The sequence below is a fragment of the Tripterygium wilfordii genome, chromosome 15 (assembly GCF_013401445.1).
Source record: "Tripterygium wilfordii isolate XIE 37 chromosome 15, ASM1340144v1, whole genome shotgun sequence".
In the NCBI taxonomy this organism is placed as follows: Eukaryota; Viridiplantae; Streptophyta; class Magnoliopsida; order Celastrales; family Celastraceae; genus Tripterygium; species Tripterygium wilfordii.
In genome coordinates, this window is record NC_052246.1 from 9,526,757 (window position 1) to 9,547,084 (window position 20,328).

Consider the following 20,328-nt stretch of genomic DNA (forward strand, 5'->3'; position numbering starts at 1 on the left):
TCAATATGGTGGCGCGAGGAATAGGAAGGAGGAGGAAGAAGAATAAGAAGAAGGGAGTGTATTTTGATAAGTTGTTAGGCTTTGTCATTTTTTGTAAAGTTTTTTTTAAAATTATCCTTGTTGGAATACAACTTTTAAGTTTTATCCTTTTGAATAAATACCCCTTATTTTATAATTTAGACCATGGACAAATAACTCATGTTTGAGTTTGGACTTGTCCCAAATTGACCCATTAGCCAAATAAAGAAAAGTTTTGACCGAACTTAGATAGTTTGACTGTGAGAGACATGTTGAAATTGGCTCAGCGGAATACTTGACCCATTTTATTATGGCCTATTTGACATTTTAATGAGTTGAGCAGAATAATAATTGACCAAAATTTGACTAACCCCTTTGATCGTTAGTATAAGTGGGCCTACAACCCAGTTTCCCAGGGTTAATGGGTCAGTGCATGCCAAATAAATAATTTGAATATCGAAAATCTATTTTAGACGGTCTAGTATATTCGGACAATTTAATAACCCATGATATACTGATATATTTTATAGGAGATTGAGGAGGTCCTTCGACTTTCAGTACTCACCTTTCCCTTATTCGTATGGAATTTTTCTTACTTGGATAAATTGTTTTGTGGTAGTTCGCTTTGCTCCGTTATTCGATTCATTGTTTCTGATCTTGCTATTCTCATAAGTTCACTCATCATATTCAATTAATACCTCTTGACATGTAGTTTAGGTATTTAATCGTTTTGGGACTTTGAATTATTAGAAAAATATTTTAAATAAAGTAGTTTTATTTCAAAATATTTTGCCTTCAAAATAAACCGTTTGAAAAACATTATTTGTATTTTATAAACTTACATTTAAATCAAATAAAATGATTTTTATGGTTTTTAATGAAAATCCATTTTTAGGAAAAAAAAATTTGGGGACTAGTGAACCCGCTGAAAAAGCACAGCCCACCGAACTCCACCCCAATGATAAACCTACGGGTCATATGCAATACCCGCAAATCACATGTAAGTTAAGCCCTAGGTTGAAGTCCACTAGGGGAATAATGTCAAATTGTGCCAGAATGAGTATTAGAACTTGTGACCTCCCACACATATGCACTAAGATGTTCAAATAGTTAACCTAACCATCTGGACCTTGCATAGTATTTTACGTAGTATAATATTTTTTAAGTATTTTTGGGATGGTATATGTGCATGGGAACTTCATACGAAATTCATGCATCATTATGGTTTTGCAATTGTGAATTGTTATGGAGTTTGTTAGGTGATTGTTGAGTTTTAGATTGTGGTTGTTGTTTGATAGTAGCTTGACGTATTGGTTACTTGTGGTGATCATGCTAGCTACATACCACCATGAGATGTCACAACAGTCTGGGATTATTTTGCCTATTGGTTGTTTCTGCTCACATGATGATACGGGATATTGATTGACCCTTTGAGTTCTTTGTCGCTTGTGTTTGTACGATATGCATTTTAAGTATACATATTATTATGCATGGATTGTTGTAGAGTGTGACATGATCATTTACATTTTCCTGCCTATTCTATAGCTGTTGCTATTGGCTTGATTTTCTAAATCTGTAGACTTGCTCTACACATGCTGATTTATATATATAATTGTTGTTTGCTCGCTCGAATATATGTATCATAAGTATCTAGGTCTTGACAGGTATATATATCCCCACTATAGTATTTAGCTCGCTCTATTCTTTCTCCCCTTTCAATTGAGTTCATAGAGGGCAACCAGCACCCTGCGATGTGAGCGTGATAAACCGTGGATACTGATGTCTAGGGTTATGGGTAGCATTTGTTAGGGATTTATTGTTTTGAACTTCTGCATGCTTACTTTCATAAATACATTTATTTTTGTCTTGTTTATTGCTAGTTGGAGTTGATGGATCTTGAATAAAAATAAATGCATTTGTTAGACCTTTGCATCGGACGAGGCATTACACTACATATGCTAAAAGTAATATTGGTAATAACGAATTAGTTGTCTCAAATATTACAAAGAAAAAAAACAAAACATTTTGAATGCGATGAGGCTAGTTGAATTTTCCAAGAGTAGACTATAATTGAAGAGGGATGATGAATGTGACTCATTTATTATAAAGTTTCATCCTTTTGTTATGAACATTGTATCAGTGTTTCAATCATGAATGAGTCTTATCTAGTTATATACACTGTAATATATAGGCAACTTAAAGAATTCAATGATCTCTTCACTGAGACTATTATTGAGTTGCTTATTTGTGCAACATATCTAAATCCTAGTGATTTTTTTCAACTTTTGACTAGTAGAAACTCATCCATCTTAGCCTTTTTTATCCCAATAATTTCACTAAGATTATAAATCTTGAAGATTATGCGTCATAATAAAGAGTTTGAAGGGTTGAGAGGCTTGGTATAAAAAAATTATTCAACAAAAAAAAATTATGTCTATCCGTTAATTTATGGATTCTTGAGAATCACATTGATTTTACTAGTTGCCACAACTATTGTAGATGAGCATTTTTTGTTATGAAGATTATAAAGAGTCGTTTGCACAATCGAATCGAATATCAATTATTAAATAATAGTTTGAATGTAAATATTGAGAAAAAGTGTCCAATGATATTACTAATAAAGCTATCAAACAACGCTTAGAGAAAATAAAAAATCGTCGCCAAGGATGTTTAAAACCATCTCCTGTTCCAAGGATGTCATAGGAGGTAGGGCCGAATTCAGGATCGTCCGTGTTGCACCAAAAGGTAATATGTACAAGGAAGCACGTAATCTATGGGGCTCCCCGAGGGTGTGCTCGGGGGATCGCTTCGATGCTCAAGTAAGTAACAGTCAAAAGGGAGTGCGCTCTTGATCTCCGGCGAGATAATAGGAGGGTGAATCCTATCTTGATTCCTCTTCTTAGTAGAGTTGGTCCTCTTGTGAACTTTTAATCTTTGTGAGGTGTGGTTACCAAGGTACCGAACATGTATGTTCGATTTACACCGAGGAGTTCTCCTCCTCTTTCTTATCAGATGCACTCCTTAGGGTGCTCATCTTTTGGTGCCATATGTTAAGATACGTGGCTCGCTCTGAGTGGAGGTCATTGTGATATTATTAGTTGCGAATAATTGTTATTTGTATCTATTTTTTAATTACTATTAATATAATAATTTATATTTATATAGACTGCGTTTGGTAAAGATTTTTGTGCAGCATTTATGTTTCTGACAAGCATAAATACTACTACCTTGCCAAACAACCATTTCATGAGGGTATTCCGAGGCAATTTTTGGAGTATAAATGCTCATTTCTCAAATGCTCCCTACCAGGACAATTTTACTAGCATTTTTCATGCACATTACTATTTTATCCTCAATAATTAATGTTAAGCCATTTTTACCCTTCAAGACAGAAAAACCCTTTTGCCGATGAAGCGATTGAAGAAGCTAGGGTTGAACACCATGAAGCTAGGGTTTAAGTTGGCTTTGGGCCTTGGCTTCCTACAAGTAAAGCAAGACAGTGACGATTATTAAAAATGTATTGGAACCGGTCAAAATACCATAAAACAAACAAATAATATAATTAAACAATAAATTAACTGTTATTAAAAATAAATAAATTAATTAATTTATAATTGATAAGTATTTTTAATTTATTATATTAATTGCATAAATTAATTTGTTTTTTTTGGATGCAGCTATATTTTTCAATTACAACTAATATGCATAATACCCTGTACGTAATTTATCACAATATGTTACATAACACAAATGTTAACAGTAAAAGTTTAACTAAACACTACAAAGCATTCAAAAAGCATATCTGTAACTTAAAATTGTTCAACATTTCTACTACCACCATTAAAATTGTTCAACATTGCTATTACTATCATTTCTACATATTTTTATTGATATATCTGCTAATTTATAAATGTTTTACTAAACTTGTCCGTAGTTATGTTGGTGCTATTCTTATTCTTAATCCCGGCTAGTGGGCCATTGGCATCGTAGAGATTAGGGAATATAAAAATAAGAATGCAATTTGTTAAGCGGGGAAAAAAAAGAAAACCGAGGAGATCGGAATTGGCGCCCCTTTTTTCTTCTCTAAACCTCCGAACTCGAAAAGTACAAAGATCTGCCCCAATCGAAACCCCAATTCAGTCCTTGCATCGCCTACACAAGCTGTGAAAATTGTAAGAGAGGAGTTTGATAGTTTATTGCTAACGCCATGTCACTGCGTAGACGTACCTTGCTCAAGGTCATCGTCCTCGGCGACAGTGGGTGCGTGCGTGTTTAGGGTTTTATATTCTTCGTAACTAGTTAGATAAACTATTGTATTTGCGTTCGACGTTACGAATCTAATTTTTTCTTGTGAATCTCAGGGTTGGAAAGACATCGTTGATGAATCAGTATCTTTACCAGGACAAATTTTGAGTAATCTGTCCGATTTGTTGATTTTAATCACTAGGAAGTCCTTTTATTTACTGTTTTGAACTTTTCTGACGGTGCTTTTGCATTTAATTGATAATTGAAGTTGCTGCTTTTTGTTCCGTGTTATTTTACCTTTCATACGTTGGATTTGTACTTGTGGTCTGTTAACTGTTTATCTAGATATGTGCACAAGAAATTTAGTCTGCAGTATAAAGCTACCATTGGTGCTGATTTCGTCACTAAAGAACTCCAAATTGATGACAGAATCGTCACTCTACAGGTGAACTCTCCACTCTCCAGCCTTGTTGTCTTTTTTTTTTTTTTTATCGTATAGCTTAATGTCGGAATGCTTGTTTAGGTTTCTGTTATGCTAAAGTATTATTTGTTTGTGTTGATAGATATGGGACACAGCTGGGCAAGAAAGATTTCAGAGTCTTGGGGTAGCATTTTACAGAGGTGCAGATTGCTGTGTTCTTGTTTATGATGTCAATGTGATGAGGTCATTTGATACCCTCGACAATTGGCATGACGAATTTCTTAAACAGGTTTTTGTCGGCTTCTCAGAATTATTTACTTGTTGCCAACTTACATTCTATAGCTGCAGTTATTTCTTAATCATAAATGATTTGAATTGATATATTGAAGTTTTTCATTTTGCTGTCTTTTATATTGAGTGTTTCATTGCATCATTCATCACAGTTTTAATCAGAGTCTCGTATATGTTAGGATAGATTGTGGTAATTAATGATAGTTTCTGGTACAATGGCTACTCTACATGGTTGTATCCATGAAATGTCACAATTAGTTGAAAAGAAAATTTTCATTTTATGGCTTTGGTCAAACAAATTGAAACTTTCTAAACAAGTTAGCATCTTCGGTTGTTAGAGAATTTTTCTATGGCAGTATACCTAAGTTCAAAAAAATATATTCTTTCTTCAGCCCTCAAGTGACTAGTTCTCATTCCTTTGTGCAACTACTGCTTTGACGAGCCAATGGATGACGGAAACCTGGTCTGGTCTTACTTATTCTTCAAAAATAATGGCCTGGTCTTACTTACTGAAACCCAGAATATCTTCTTCTTTTTTTTCTGTTGCACAAATTATGGCAGAAACCTAAATTCAATCCTTATAAACTGAAATCCCTGATTACCCTATAATTTGATATGTTCTGACTACCTTTTGGTGCAAAGAAAATTCCAGAATTTTTTTCTTTTTACTTTATTTCACCGTGGTTCTACTGTTTACCCAAGAACCTGATCCCTCAACCCCTTCTGCCTTTGAAAACAAAATTAAACCTTCAAGGAGCTCTAACACTGAAGATTGCTATTGCTATCAGTTACAATTTTTTTTTTATCCCCTGTTTAAAGATTTGAGATTCTGTTTGTATTGCGTGTTCTTTAGTAAGGTTTTTCTGTCGAACATTGCCGATAACTAATTTTGCGGATTGTGAACCGAAATTCAGGAGTCATATTGTCGAAATTGGTATACGATGCCACCATTAGATGAATTTGTATATGTAATTTTGTGTTTTTGTTGTTCTATAAAAACTGTTGTGTATGTTCTTCCAAGAAAACAAATTCATTTGGTATTCTGTACTGTTGATACTTGTCCTAGTTTTGAAGTGGATCAAATGGCTACTGTACTGACACCTTCAACTTTCCAGTGTAATCTAGTCCCCATTACTTGCATTTCGTCTTTCCTTGACCATTAACTGTTTAGGTTATGAAGTCTTGTGGTAGGTCATTTTGGATGTAGTAGATAATATCAGTACATCCTTTGTTAATACTTAATATTTCCTATACAGGTTGTACACATGTTGATCCATTGTCCCTTGTTCTTTAAAAATATGATGCGTGTTAGAAAACAAATTGATCTGGTACTCTTTACTGCTGAGACATTTGCTAGTGTTGAATTGGATCAAATGGCTACCGTACTTGTACCTTAAACTTTCTAGTGTAGTCTAGTCCCCATTGCTTGCATAAATGGCCTTTCCCTTACCATCAATTGGTTCAGTTATGAAGTGTTATGGTTGATCATTAGGGATAAAGTAAATAATATCAGTACATCCTTTGTCAATGGTTCCTATAGTACACATGTTGATATTTGCATGCTATTCTTCTGCAAGTAATTTAGGTAATAGCCTTACTGCTTGCTTGGTTCTTAGATTAGGGGTGTATTCCATTTAGTTTATGCGTGCTTGGGGTTTGGGATATGTGAGATTCTAATTGTGTATGGATGTGATGGATCTCTTTTTATGCATTACTCGATGATTGGATAATCATTCATTTTCTGGATCATCCTTTCTTTTCTTCCTTCTCACATAGGTAACCCTTTGCTAACTTGCTACTACCCTATTGCTCTAGCACATTTAAGTTACACAGAACGATTATTTATCTCACAGGGATATAGTTGATTGCATGTTTATTGCAGTCTCTAGGGAAGGGTGTAGTTTGATTGACCGTTTGTTTTGTCATTTTTAAAATTTATAGACGTGTAACAAATTTTAAAAAGTGTATTGACTCAATGGGTTATATTTAGCATTTATCAGTCCTAATAATTTTTTATCTTCGTTATCAAGTAAATGGTGAATCTTTTTTTAATTACGTGAGGTTATATTATTCATTTTCAATGGAGTGGGGAATCATACCTTGCACCTTGTACAAGTGTAATGAGTTGACTACCACTGGACCACATTGCAACAAGCTCCTTCTTTTAAGTAAATAGTGATTCTTGGCTCAGTGGTAAAAGTTGCTTGGTTGCAACCTAGGCATGATGAGTTCAAACCACCAAAATAGTCTCTCTCTAGTGTTTTTCTCTTGGAACAGTTTATGGGGGTGGGGGATGTTAAGGCTGCGTACATATGCCCTTTCCAGAGCAAAGATGACTTGAGGAGTCCTTGTGGTTTGATTATGGTTAGTAAATATTGCTGAAATAACTCTTAGTCTTAATCTGCTATTGTATCGCTGTGGCTTAATTGAAAATTTATGACAATTAGAATGTAATTATACTCTCTGTCTGGTTAAGAAACAGAGGTGGCTCTTTTTGAATTTGGAAACATTTCAAAATTTTCTGCATTTGTAATGAGCTACATTGGTGGAGCTGTCCATTCGTGCTAGTTTATCCTTTATTGCTTATATTGACAACTTTACATGATCTATTACAATTTTGGCATTCCTTTATCTTTGTTGGGTTGAGGTCCTCATTAGTTGCTCAAATGTATGTTTCAGTTATGAAATATTGCTTTTGAGCCTCTTATATGCAAGTTTATGTGAACTTTACTACTTGATTGTGGCAATGCTTGGCTCTTATTAATGTGTTTAATCTGTTTATTGATTTGCATCAATGCTTTAGTTTTTGAACGTTCAATCTTGTCTTGAACTCCTATGTTTATTAACTACAGACAATATGTTTGTGAAAGCTGTTAGGAGGTCTAATATTTCCCTGTTTTTGTCAATTTGCTTTTGGTATTATAATGTGAAAGTAAATGGCTTGATATTAGCTTGCCTTTTATAAGCATGAACCTGGTGTTAGACATTTATTGCTCCATAGATTTGATAATCATTTGATCTTTCCAGTGAAGATATGTGAATTGTCTTGATGACCTGTGACGTGGTGAAACTAGCTTGATCCAATGAACTGATGCGACAAAATCTTGTGTTATTTTTCTGGTCACTCCTGCATACCTTTGAATTCACATTTCATGTTGTATAATGTTCAGGATTTGAGTTCACTTATCCTGCAAAACTAGTAGCTGCTTTTTGTTAGTTAGTTTTTTTTTTTTTTTTTTTTTCCATTTTCATATTTCGAATTCTGTCATACATTAACTTCTTTGTTTACACTGCGTTCTTGTTTCAAGGAATATCATTTTTCCACGTGCTGGCAATTGTTATTCTGTTTCAAATGATATTGACATATTTCGTATTTGTTGTCTAGGCAAACCCAGCTGATCCCAAGACATTTCCTTTTATATTGCTTGGAAACAAGATTGACATTGATGGTGGGAATAGTCGAGTGGTAAGTTTCTACACTTGAATGCTGGATTGATACATTGATCTTATGCCTTGTCTAATTTATAACGGTACAGGTTTCTGAGAAGAAAGCAAAGGAGTGGTGTGCATCAAAAGGAAACATAGCTTACTTCGAGACATCGGCAAAAGAGGATTATAATGTTGATGCTGCATTCTTGTGTATTGCCAAAACTGCTCTCGCCAATGAGCACGAACAGGATATGTAAGTGCATCCTTAAGGCAGATTTTCTTTTTCTTTTTTAAAAGAGGGGGTAAATTTTGAAAAGCATGTTGGGCTATTTGTGATCATAATTTACTCATATCCAATGATGAGATAATTAGTCACCATAAAAAGGAATTGTAGTTGATCCAGTAATTTATACTCAAAAGATGAACTCTACAAAATTGACATATATTTGGATGGAGAGTAATCAACTATTTTCGTTTCGTTTCATTTCATATACTCATAGGCTGCTGGAAAATAGAGACGCTGGTATCTATGCTTATGTCTATTGGTGTATGTGGGTGAACCGCTGTTTGGTATATGGATCTTAATAGTTCTAAAGTGGAGAATTTAGCATTAAAATTTCTTTAAGTGAGTGTCTACTTCCTTCCATGTTTCAATGAGCTTTTGTTTTTATTCTTTATGGAAATAAATATCATTTTTGGTTTACTATAGAAAGGGAAAAAATGTGAGGACACTCCTGCGCTTTGGGATGTTTTCAAATACTCTCCCTGTAGCTTTGGGATGTTTTCAAATACTCTCCCTGTAGTTTAATCTCAACAGTTCAACTCATAAACTTCAACAAATGGGAAAATAGACACTTCTGTCACCCGATAACATACTAGCCGCGTAGTCAGGTGCTCACTGAACTGAACCAGGAACACTCCTTCCAAATGACTAGGTCAAGAGTTCCAATCTGTCAGGAATGATCTTTTCTCTTCTGCCCGTTGGGCCCATGTCACCAGATCCCTCTTCTATTCTGCATAAGCTCTTCTCAATATTTTCACAAATAAGCATTAAAAACAGTAGTAGTAGGTTACTTTTCACGTAAGATGCTGTATTGTTCATATTGTTATTGGTACAAGAAATTAGTGTATTAATGAAGTAAATCATCAACACTGCAAATATCCTTCAAAGTATTCGTCAAAGAAAAAGAAAGAAAGAACTTTAGAATTCAGAATGTTTCCTTCTCTCTGCATCATCTTCTCATCCACTTCCTCTCTTTTTCCTAACCACATTTTTTGTGTTCGATTGAAAGTTAAATCCCTGCCCACAGGATCTAGGATTTTTTGAAGATAAAGAAATAATTGGGTTATTTTGTTTAATGAACCTTGTATGAGGATCTAGATTGCTCTAGCCACAAAAATGTTTCTTTGAGCTGCTAAAGCCATTTAAACAGGCGAGGAAGGGATGAGAGAGGTATTTTGGGTTGCGAAAAAATGATGGCAGAGGTATTTTGGGTTGTGAATTTATGTTTTTGTTGAGAAGGGAAGTAGAAGAACCCAGAGGGTGTTGGTATTGTGGCAGACATGGGCGGGTGACTTCAATGAGAAGAGCTTTGCAGAGAAAACCTTTGGCAGAATGATATGTGCCAAGAGAAGAGATCCTGAGTTCTAAAAGTGGTTGTGTTTGGTCTGCAAAACCATTTTTTATTTTTTATTTTCTGTGTCTGTTTTCTATTTTATGTTTTCCGTGTTTTCAAAACTTCTATTTGATGTTTTGAGATTTTAAAGAGATCCTGATTTCTAAAAGTGGTGCTGCTTGGTTTGCAAAACCATTTTCTTCTGTGTCTGTTTTCTATTTTATGTTTTCCGTGTTGTCAAAACGTCTATTTGATGTTTTGAGATTATAAAGAGATTAGACTCAAAACGCTCATAATGCATTTTGAAAATTAAAGCAAACCAACCACATTTTAAACATTTTCTGTGTTTTTAAAAACTCAAAAAAAAGTAGGAAATGCCCTCAAAACAGTCAAACCAATCTGCCCCTTCATTTTCCAATTTGGGTTCCTAGTTTGTGTAAACGTGCCTACTGATACTATTACCTAGTTTATTAGTGAAGTGGTTACAGAAGCAAACTTAAAGTAGAGATTGTATCTTTTCAAACGCATCGCAGTACAAGTAGTCTTTCTTTACATTTTGCCCTATAGGAATCATTTTATTTTTTTGGCCAAAATTTTGGCATTTAGTCGAACATATGCTTCTTCGTTGATTTTATGATTTCTTTGCTGATTGTTGTTAAAGAATTCTTTACATTCACAATAGATAGGACCAACTTAATTTATTCACAATTCGAAAGCTGGGACAATTCTCAACCACCCAGCTTTCGAATTGGAGCAATGCACCCACTTCATTAGCCTTGTCCTTCAGCGTGTCATAATGCTAGCAAACATGGCTAAGTCTTTGTTTATCATGATATGCTAGAGGGACCAGATTAATGGAGTAGCTTCTAGTTTATTTTCAGAAGTCAGTAATTAAATGGAGAAAATTTTTTGTTCTGCAGCCAAACTGACGTAGCCGGTCTTTTTAATGACGGAAAGAATACCAACTTCAAACTTTTGACACTTTGTGATTTGAGATAGGTACCAGAATAACTGTCTATTGAAATAATGCAATGCGTGGAGTTGCTAAAGCCATATGGGGATTGGAGGTCTCGATTATATTGAAACACTTGGAGAGAGTTATTAAATAGAGGTTAAGATCAATAAAGCAAAATGTTCTAGAAAATAAAGGTATTTATGCCAGGTAAATCCATAACGATATCTCTATACCTTCCCAGGGAACTTGCAGAAAAAATATTGAGAGAAAAAAGAGACATTACACAACACTTTACTGATCTAGAGAAGGGCCATGATAAGTTTTTTAGGGTAGTGGTCTCATGGGTTCTAGAGATAAAGGGTCTATGTACACGAATATGATTAAAGATATCCACAAAGGAACAGTGGTTATTGAAACAAGTGTGGGATGAACAGGAAGATTCTCACGACAATGGGTTTACATGACAGATTGATGTAAGCTTATTCTTGTTTGTCATATTTTGGATGAGTTTATATGATGTATTGAAGAGGGAGTCTCTATGCATATGCTGATATGCTATATTAAGCATCATAATTTGTTTGAAGAGATTGGTTAGCCCTATCATATCTTTCTCCCCCTTGCGTTTATTCTTAAATGGGAATTTTGTTGGTTGGTTCGCACCACATTCACCTTCTTCAGAACTTTGTTCTTGTCAATTGTCCTTACGCTTTTAGAAACCCATCCTAAGATTTGCTTGCTTTTATCAAGTGCCCCATGTTTTCTCGATGCAAGACACAGAAGAATGCCATCAACTAGGGTGGTATTGGTGACTAAAACTTGCTTGCTGACCTCTGTCTTGGAGTTTCAAGTTTGTTACCAACTGTCACCTCTGCTCCAAGGGCAGCCTGGCCCCTTCTCTATTTTATCTACTCTCTGCTTCTTCATCCCTATACTTTCAGCTGCTCGCTGTGATTGCCTGCTTCTCGGTTGTATCGCATCTCGAGAAGTGTGGCTAAGCTAGAGTGGGAGCAGTTCACACCATAAAAATTCAGTCATATGGTTATCATTGAGCAGCTTGTCAAAATGGCTGCTTCGGCTCTGTCAATTTCTCTCTCCTTAGCCAAGACATGTATTATTGGCATCTTTGAAAGCTTAATATGATTCAAGTTTTACTTTTAGTTTCCCTCAATTTAATTTCAATTTCTCTGCTGAGTTTTATCCCTCATGGCTATCTTAATTTCTACCATCATGCAGTTTTCTAAAGCATTCTCTTCTTATCTTAACTATTTTTCATCCACCACCATGTTTCATTGTCTGTGTGTCCCGTACCATTTGCTCTCCAAGAACAGATGAAGCATTCATCCCTTAGTACTATAATGTTTTAAGTTTCACATGAAGATTGGCTGTCCTTTTCAGTTGTCAAGATTGTTTCCTTGCTGTTCTATTTATAGTTCTTCAAATCTTCAATATTGTGGCACGTGATAAGTCTTTTTAAGTATGATGTTTAATAATCACTTGTTAAGAATCTTATTGTTTATAATGTTGCTTCCCAAATGTTTTAAGACCATTGAGGTGGTGGTTATGGTCTTGAAAAATAAACCTAATGACCTATGATGTGGATGATGATATAGTGACTGATGTGTGGGAAATCTATTATGTACATGAGCTGATTCCACATCGTTGCGATGCCTTCTTTTGTCATTCTATGGTCCATTTGCCTCATATGTTCGTGTTGAATTTGTCTGGACTCTCGGCGTTATCTATGATATCTTCAATACTTTCCTACCCCTAAAAGATGAAAAACCTAGAATGAAGGAGAGAAAACTGAAGCTGTTTTGGTCGCTTTATATGTAGCTGTTCACACTTCTATAGATTTGTCATCCTTCGTGATGTAAATCTCTACAAATTTGCATATTCTAATGCTTATCTATTTATGTCAAATGGTTGGATATTTTCAAAACGCATACCTTTAAGTCTTGTGGTAAGGTTGTTTGCCAGGGTAAGGGCTGTATACACTTTGCCTTCCTTGCCCTGGCCTTTTTGTGGGAGCTTTGAGTACAGGAGTTGTTTACAGCTTTTACAATTTACTTTCTACTATTGTTAGTATATTCTAACGTTTAATGATACGAGCCAAGCCTATGTAGTGTGTTAATGACCAAACTACTATTAATCCTGTTCTCTTTTTTGCGCAGATACTTTCAGGGCATAGCTGAGGCGGTCTCAGAAACAGAGCAAAGGCCTGGTTGTGCTTGCTAAATTGGAACACATGATGTGATGGATTCATTGTTAACGCTTTTGGTTGCTTGATTCTTCATTTTTGCAGTCTAAATGATTCATACCCATTTTTTGTGCACTGCATACTGACTTCTAGGGTTTGACATAGCTGGTGTATTGCCAGGTGAGAGGAGCATTCCTGATTAATAAAGATGTTTTAGGGTCTTAAGCTGTAGAGTCCCACGTTTGACTGCTGATGCAGGCTGGATGCTCATATGTGACGGATTTTATGGTCAAGATTGACACGGAAATAATAGTTTCTTTCGCACTTGTATTTTTTTTTTAATTTAATTATGGGGAACCATAAACCTTTGACCCATAAGAGCAACTAGAATGACTCAATTTTAAGGGGGGCATGGAACCCTTTTGTTGTTTCTTTTAATGGGGAATGGGAATAAAATAGCTCCAACGATGGTAATTTGTTGTCTCCAATAAAACCAAATCATTGTGGTTGCTCTAACAAAGAGTTTTTGGTTTGGTGTCGACTTACTTTTAAATGAGATATTATTCTTAAATGATTTTTTTTTGGAGTTTTCACTTATCCTAATAAAATAATTAAAAAAATTATATGTACTGCATATTATATAATTTATCTGCATTGTATATTATTTATATGCACTCCATATGAATTTATATGCACTACATATTATTTATCGACACTGCATATAATTCAAGTAAATTTTTTGGACATAAATATATTTTGTGCAGATAAAAAACATAACAAAAGATGAAACGATTAACAAAATTCTTCTTTAGGGTAAACTTTGATATTCGATTTGACTTATAAAATGTTCAAATGTTCAAATATGTATTAGAGACAAATATGTGGGTATTTGAGTTATCTTTCGAAGGCTATAAAAATCGTCTCAATCAGAACTCAAACGAGTGAGTTATGATTGTCTGAATACATTGAGTAAGAAATACAGTTTCGATTCGTAAACTTTGAGTCTCGATTTAATCCTTAAAATTTTCGAATCTCCAAATGAATATTAGACACAAATATGTGAGTTTTCGATTCTTCTTTCGAACACCACAAAAATCATCTCAATCGAAACTCAAATGAGTGAGTTATGACTGTTCAACCATATTGACGTTGAATACACTGATGTCAGAAACACAATTTCAATGCACAAACTTTGAGCCTTGATTTGAACTCTAAAATGTTCGAATCTAGAAAGATATATTAGATACAATTATTTGGTTCTTTGAGCCTTCTTTCCAACGTAAAAAAAAATCATTTCAATCATAGCTCAAACGTGTGAGTTATGATTGTCAAAACACACTAACGTTAGAGAAATAAATATGTGATTGTTGAAATCATAAACTATACAATGATGTGCTTCTAAAGCTTTTACCAAACACTATCTCTCACAGTCGCATATATAAATCTCAACATCAAACGCATAGAATAATTACTTAGCCTCCATTGGGTCATTCTCTTGAGAAAAAAAAAAAAAAAAAACCGCCTCCATTATGAGAAATTTTATTTACACATCACAAAAACATTATCTTTACACCACTTTATGAACATGATAAATTTACATCAAAAAATTATAAGTCTACACACAAAATTATAATGGAAAGACCAAATTGCCCTTGTTTTATATAATATAAGAAACATTAGGGTTAAGTTTACACCAAATTACCCTTTATGAGCAAACCACCAGTAGCCTCATGAGTTCTTTTCTTCGGAAGGGAATGATGCTTACCAGTACAATGACAAATATTGACAATGCATAAAGACGTGGACAAGGATCGAACTTAACAAGTGTTGTGCCTATCAGTATTCCTTTACAGGATGTAGATTCATCTACTGCATTAGATGCTTCAAAACAGAAATCCCACTTAAGAAACTCAAGTAAAAACAGCTGGGGCAGTAGGTGATGTTGCTAGTCGTGTAGGCGGTCCTTGCCCATCCACAGCCACAGGTGATGCATTGTCAAGTTTAAAGTCCAAATCTCTGTTTAAAGTTATTTCTTTACTACACCCACATCCGCACCTGCACCATTCACATATCAAACGATGCAAATAGAGTTCAAATTATAAGCAATGAATTTCCTGAGTTGAAAAGCGTAGTAGCCGTTGCCGTCAGGAGTACTAGAGAGGGAAACTCCGTCTACTTCGACAAAGTTCCTCAATTTATCGAGATCTCCATAGGCAGCAGTACTGGAGAAAACGCCAATCACATTGGCGCCCGCCTCCTGGTTGTTGTCTAGCTGCGTCGTAGCTTCTGATGACGACACCACCTCAATATCTGAAGAAGCCATAGATGCTCCAAAACATGCGGTGGACGGAAGGATCAAAGGGTTTTGCTAAGATTGGGAGTTCGGGGTTTTAGTATTACTCCAAGAACCCGAAGAATTCAGAAGTTAAAGCGATTCTTCTTTGTTTTATTTATTCTCAAACTCAACCAAATCATCTACCGGATCCAGTGCAATACTTCAAAACTATATATTTTTTTTTTCCTTCAAAGGATTCTGATGTAAACTTAATAGCCTTATTTATTTTAAATTTTTAGTTTAAAGGTTAATATGTCAAGTAGACAATGATATTTATATAAACTACAAAAATTAAAAAATGATATAAAGATAGTGTTTTATGGTTTATAGATAAAATTTCCCCTCCATTATTTGTGGCATGGTTGTAAAAGCTTCTTAATGTCTCGTTTTTGATAGGTCCGGCCCGCCCAATCCATGGTATGAAAGAGGGGGGCAACCCAGTATGGGATGGGTTTAAGGGCCTAGCCTAGCCTAGGTACAACAAGAGTAGTGAAATGACTTGTGTCTACGGGTGTGTTTTGGAAATAAATTTTGTTTTTAGTTTCCAAATATTGATTTTGAGTTTATATTTTAAAAACAAATTTAATAAATAAAATTGAAAACAAAATTCATTTGACAGAGTGTTTTGCACGAAGAGAGATGAAAGAGAAAAAATGAAAGAGAAAAGAATTTTATAAAACATCTACTACTAGTTTTTGTTTTTGAGAACAAAAAATGATTTTTAGTTTTATAAAATAATTTCTAAAAACACTCACCCAAACAAACGAATTTTCAAACCCATTAATTTTCGAAAATAGAAAACTGTTTTAATAACTATAACCAAACATTTTCTACATGTTCGAAATATTTTTCGTAAATATCAAATCTATCACCATTGACTTTGGTAATTAGATGTTCCAAATCTTCTTCGTAAGATTCAAACTTGAAATGTTTTTTAAAAAAACAAAATAATGTCGAACATAAAATTTTCTTTATCATTACAATTTTATTATTTACGAGTTAATAAAAGGATAAATCCATGACCAAGCAGTAAAGTTGTGACATAGACCGGCCTATTAATTGAAGTTAACCAAGCACTTGCAATGCTAATTTTTTGTTGGGACAACAAAATGTATTGAGAGACGTGTTTTGTTCATGTGATTGAGTATTTTGTTGATGTTACTAGGCCAACAAAATATATTAGTACAATGGTGTAAATTTACTGACTTCAGGTTTCAAAAAAAAATTATCATCAAATAGACACATATTCACACATATGACATAGTGATAAAGAAGGACATCTATTATTAATGACACCCGACTGAATACTATGATGTCTGAGAACATCTTATACAGGTGATGCCCAATTGAATATTATTAGAACATCTTATACAGGTGATGCCCAATTGAATATTATTAATTAATTATCATTAATTTTAAAATTAAGGATAATAAAATTTGTCTCAGTTATCATCAAATAATCTTCCCAATTTAAACTTATTAAAAATTCAAACATATTATGATAATATTACCTTTAAAATCTATAATTATATAAAAGTAAAATACATCTCATCTTCTTAAACTAGTGCTTCAAGGCACATAGTTGCTTTCCTTAAGACAGTATTTGCCCCCACCAAATGGTTGCACTAGGTTACAACAAATCCGCCTCCAGGATACAATGAAGCTTGGTCTATGGACCACCTTCTTCTTGGTGCAATGGCCGTAGAAGGTCAGAGTACTTTGAGAATAATCAAGAGAAAGAAAGATACTTGTCTTTCTATTTCTGCAGCAATAGAAAAGCAATTGAAAACTTTATGAAGAGAGAATGGGAGAAAGTTGATAGAAAAATTAGATGATCAAATGGTTGGAGAATAACTCTATTTATAGAGTTTGTGGTAACTCTTCACATAGGACATGTCCTTACAACGAATGATCATGTCCTTACAACGAATGATCATGTCTTTACAATGGTGACTTTTCTTTTAAGACACCATAAAATGACATATCTTTACAATATGAAGAGTTGCCTCCAAACCAAATAAAAACATGTCTTTTAAAATGAAAGTGTATGTTAAAAAGTCATGTCTTTTCAAAACAAAAATCAAAATAATTTTGAAAAATCTCTAACAATCCCCCACCATTTTTCAAAATAAGAAATGATAATTCTTTTTCTCTCTTGTCAGACTTGGTGCACAGATGAAAGGTGTCTTACGACTTGAACCAATCACTTAGTGACATGTATCAAAGTCAACCAAGATGCCTAGAGGACAATGCCTTGATCTAGTAATCTTATGTGATTGACCGGATATATTTCACACACTAACCTTTTCCTTACTCCTACTCAAAAAACCGACACGTGGATTGGCCTTGTGTTTATATCCTGGGTTCATGAGCGCTCTAGAGTTAAGCCCTTAACTCATAGAAGGCGGCACCACCTTCTACACTCATCTAGGTAAACTTACATGGTAAAGCCAAGAATGCACCTGAAGCTATGGCATTCCAACAACCCTTGTTTGTAAACTTATTAAGAGTTAATTACTCAACCTCTTCCTTATTACAGCCAGGTACCAAACACTTCTTCCTTTGGATGGTAATATAAAATATAAGTGTTTGCCAAACACGACATATGGTGTACTGTGCTCATTGAACTCAAAGACTTGATGTTTCAAGCGTTTGAGTTGAGTTTCGACAAAGAGTGATTGAATTAAATGGGCTTAAGTCCCATCCCTATTGATGTCTTCTTCACCAATTCCCTTGCAAGGCCCTCTGTTAAAGGATCTGTCAAGTTTTCACTTAACTTTACATAATTTACAGTTATTACTCCATCTATTATAAGATGGCATACATAACTATGTCCAAGACATATGTGTCTAGACTTACCATTATACACTTTATTGTATGCCCGTGAAAGTGTAGACTCACTATCACAATTTAAGGATATTGGAGGCATAGGTTTTGGCCATAGAGGAATCTCTATTACTAAATTTCTTAACCATTCTGCCTCTTTTCCACAAGAAGCTAATGCCACAAACTCAGCCGCCATGGTTGAGTCAGAAATGCATGTATGCTTCTTAGATGCCCAAGATACTGCTCCTCCACCTAAGGTAAAAATCCAACCACTTATAGAAGAATGATCCTCATGCTTAGTTATCCAACTAGCATTGGTGAATCCTTCTAGAATCGAAGGATATCCACTATAGGTAATCCCATAGTCCATGGTCCCTTTAAGATATTTTAATACCCCAGTGACCGCCTGCCAATGCATATGACTTGGTTTACTAGTATATCTACTAAGTTTACCAACAGCATATGCAATGTCTGGCCTAGTACAGGTCATGGCATACATTAAGCTGCCTATAACCCTAGAATATTCTAGTTGTGCGACTATTCTCCCTTCATTAAGATATAATTTAACTTGTGAGTCATAAGGTGTAGATACAGGTTTACAATCAAAGTGATTGAATTTCTTGAGAATTTTCTCAATGTAATGTGATTGGGTAAGTACTAGGTTATCATTCAACCTTTTGATCCTTATTCCCAATATCACATCAGCCACACCCATATCCTTCATATTAAAGCATGTACATAGGAACCTTTTGGTGCTTATAATAACTTCATGGTCAGTTTCAAAAATTAACATGTCATCAACATATAAACATATTATGACACCTCTATTTCCATTAAATTTACTATATACACACTTATCTGGCTCATGCACCTTAAATCCATTTGACAATATAACCTTGTCAAAATTTTCATGCCATTGTTTGGGAGCTTGTTTTAGACCATATAAGGACTTAACAAGTTTGCACACCTTGTGCTCTTGACCAGGCACAACAAACCCTCTAGGTTGTTCCATGTAAATTTCCTCTTCCATATCACCATTCAAGAAAGCTGTCTTGACATCCATTTGATGAATTTCCAGCTTATGAATGGTGGCAAGTGCTATTAGCACTCTAATTATGGAAATTCTTGCTACGAGAGCATAGGTATCAAAATAATCAATACCTTCCTTTTGCGTGAATCCTTTGGCAACTAACCTTGCCTTGAACTTATCTATAGTCCCATGAACCTTTATTTTCTTCTTGAAAATCCATTTACAACCTATTGGCTTGAAACCAGGAGGCAAATCCACAAGAGTCCATGTATTGTTACCTATGATGGAGTCCATCTCATCATTAACTGCTTCTTTCCAAAATGCAGAGTCTTGGGATTTCATTGCTTCCTCAAAGGTTAATGGCTCAGATTCCATGGTTAGTGATATTGCAGTTTGACGTTGAGGAGATTCCCTAGTTCCTTCAACTAAGTAGACTATAAAATCTGGACCAAAAGATTTCTCAATCCTAGCCCTTTTATTCCTCCTAGGTTCATTGTTATCACTAGGTTCATTTGACTCATCTTGCTCTACAAATTCATTTTCATTAGTTTCTATTGCTAATCTATTGTTGTTATTGGGTTTTGACTCATTTATAGTTTTTTGATCAAAGAAGAGAATATATTCTCATAGAACACTGCATTTCATGATTCAATAATGGTATTTATACCAATTGAATCATTTGGTTCTATTACAAGAAACCTATATGCTTTACTATGTAGAACATACCCAAGGAATATACATTCTATTCCTTTGGTACCCAACTTCTTCCTTTTTGGATCAGGTAATCTCACAATTGCTTTACAACCCCAAGTTCTTAAATAACTTAGGTTTGGTTTCTTCTTTTTTCATAATTCATATGGAGTGATATCTTTCTTCTTTAATGGTACTCTATTTAATATATGACAAGCCGTGAGTAATGCCTCAGCCCAATAACCATTACTTAAACCAGAGTAACATAACATAGC

General features: G+C 34.6%; 1 protein-coding gene across 1 annotated transcript; it reads left to right on the top strand.

Moving 5' to 3' along the window:
• Positions 1–4,053: 4,053 nt before the first annotated feature.
• On the top strand, positions 4,054–13,660 carry LOC120015971 (ras-related protein Rab7). Its single transcript, XM_038868506.1, has 7 exons — positions 4,054–4,278; positions 4,380–4,406; positions 4,609–4,708; positions 4,827–4,973; positions 8,361–8,441; positions 8,512–8,657; positions 13,147–13,660. The coding sequence occupies exons 1-7, from the start codon at positions 4,226–4,228 to the stop codon at positions 13,208–13,210; spliced, it is 618 nt and encodes a 205-aa protein (XP_038724434.1). The 5' UTR covers positions 4,054–4,225; the 3' UTR covers positions 13,211–13,660.
• The last annotated feature ends 6,668 nt before the right edge of the window (positions 13,661–20,328 follow it).

What these genes read in the sequence shown, in the direction of transcription:
- LOC120015971 (XM_038868506.1), top strand. Translation starts at nt 4,226, where the DNA reads ATGTCACTGCGTAGACGTACCTTGCTCAAGGTCATCGTCCTCGGCGAC. An exon ending in ATCGTCCTCGGCGACAGTGG is followed by an intron (nt 4,279 to 4,379) that starts GTGCGTGCGTGT and finishes TGTGAATCTCAG; the next exon opens with GGTTGGAAAGACATCGTTGA. An exon ending in ATGGTGGGAATAGTCGAGTG is followed by an intron (nt 8,442 to 8,511) that starts GTAAGTTTCTAC and finishes ATAACGGTACAG; the next exon opens with GTTTCTGAGAAGAAAGCAAA.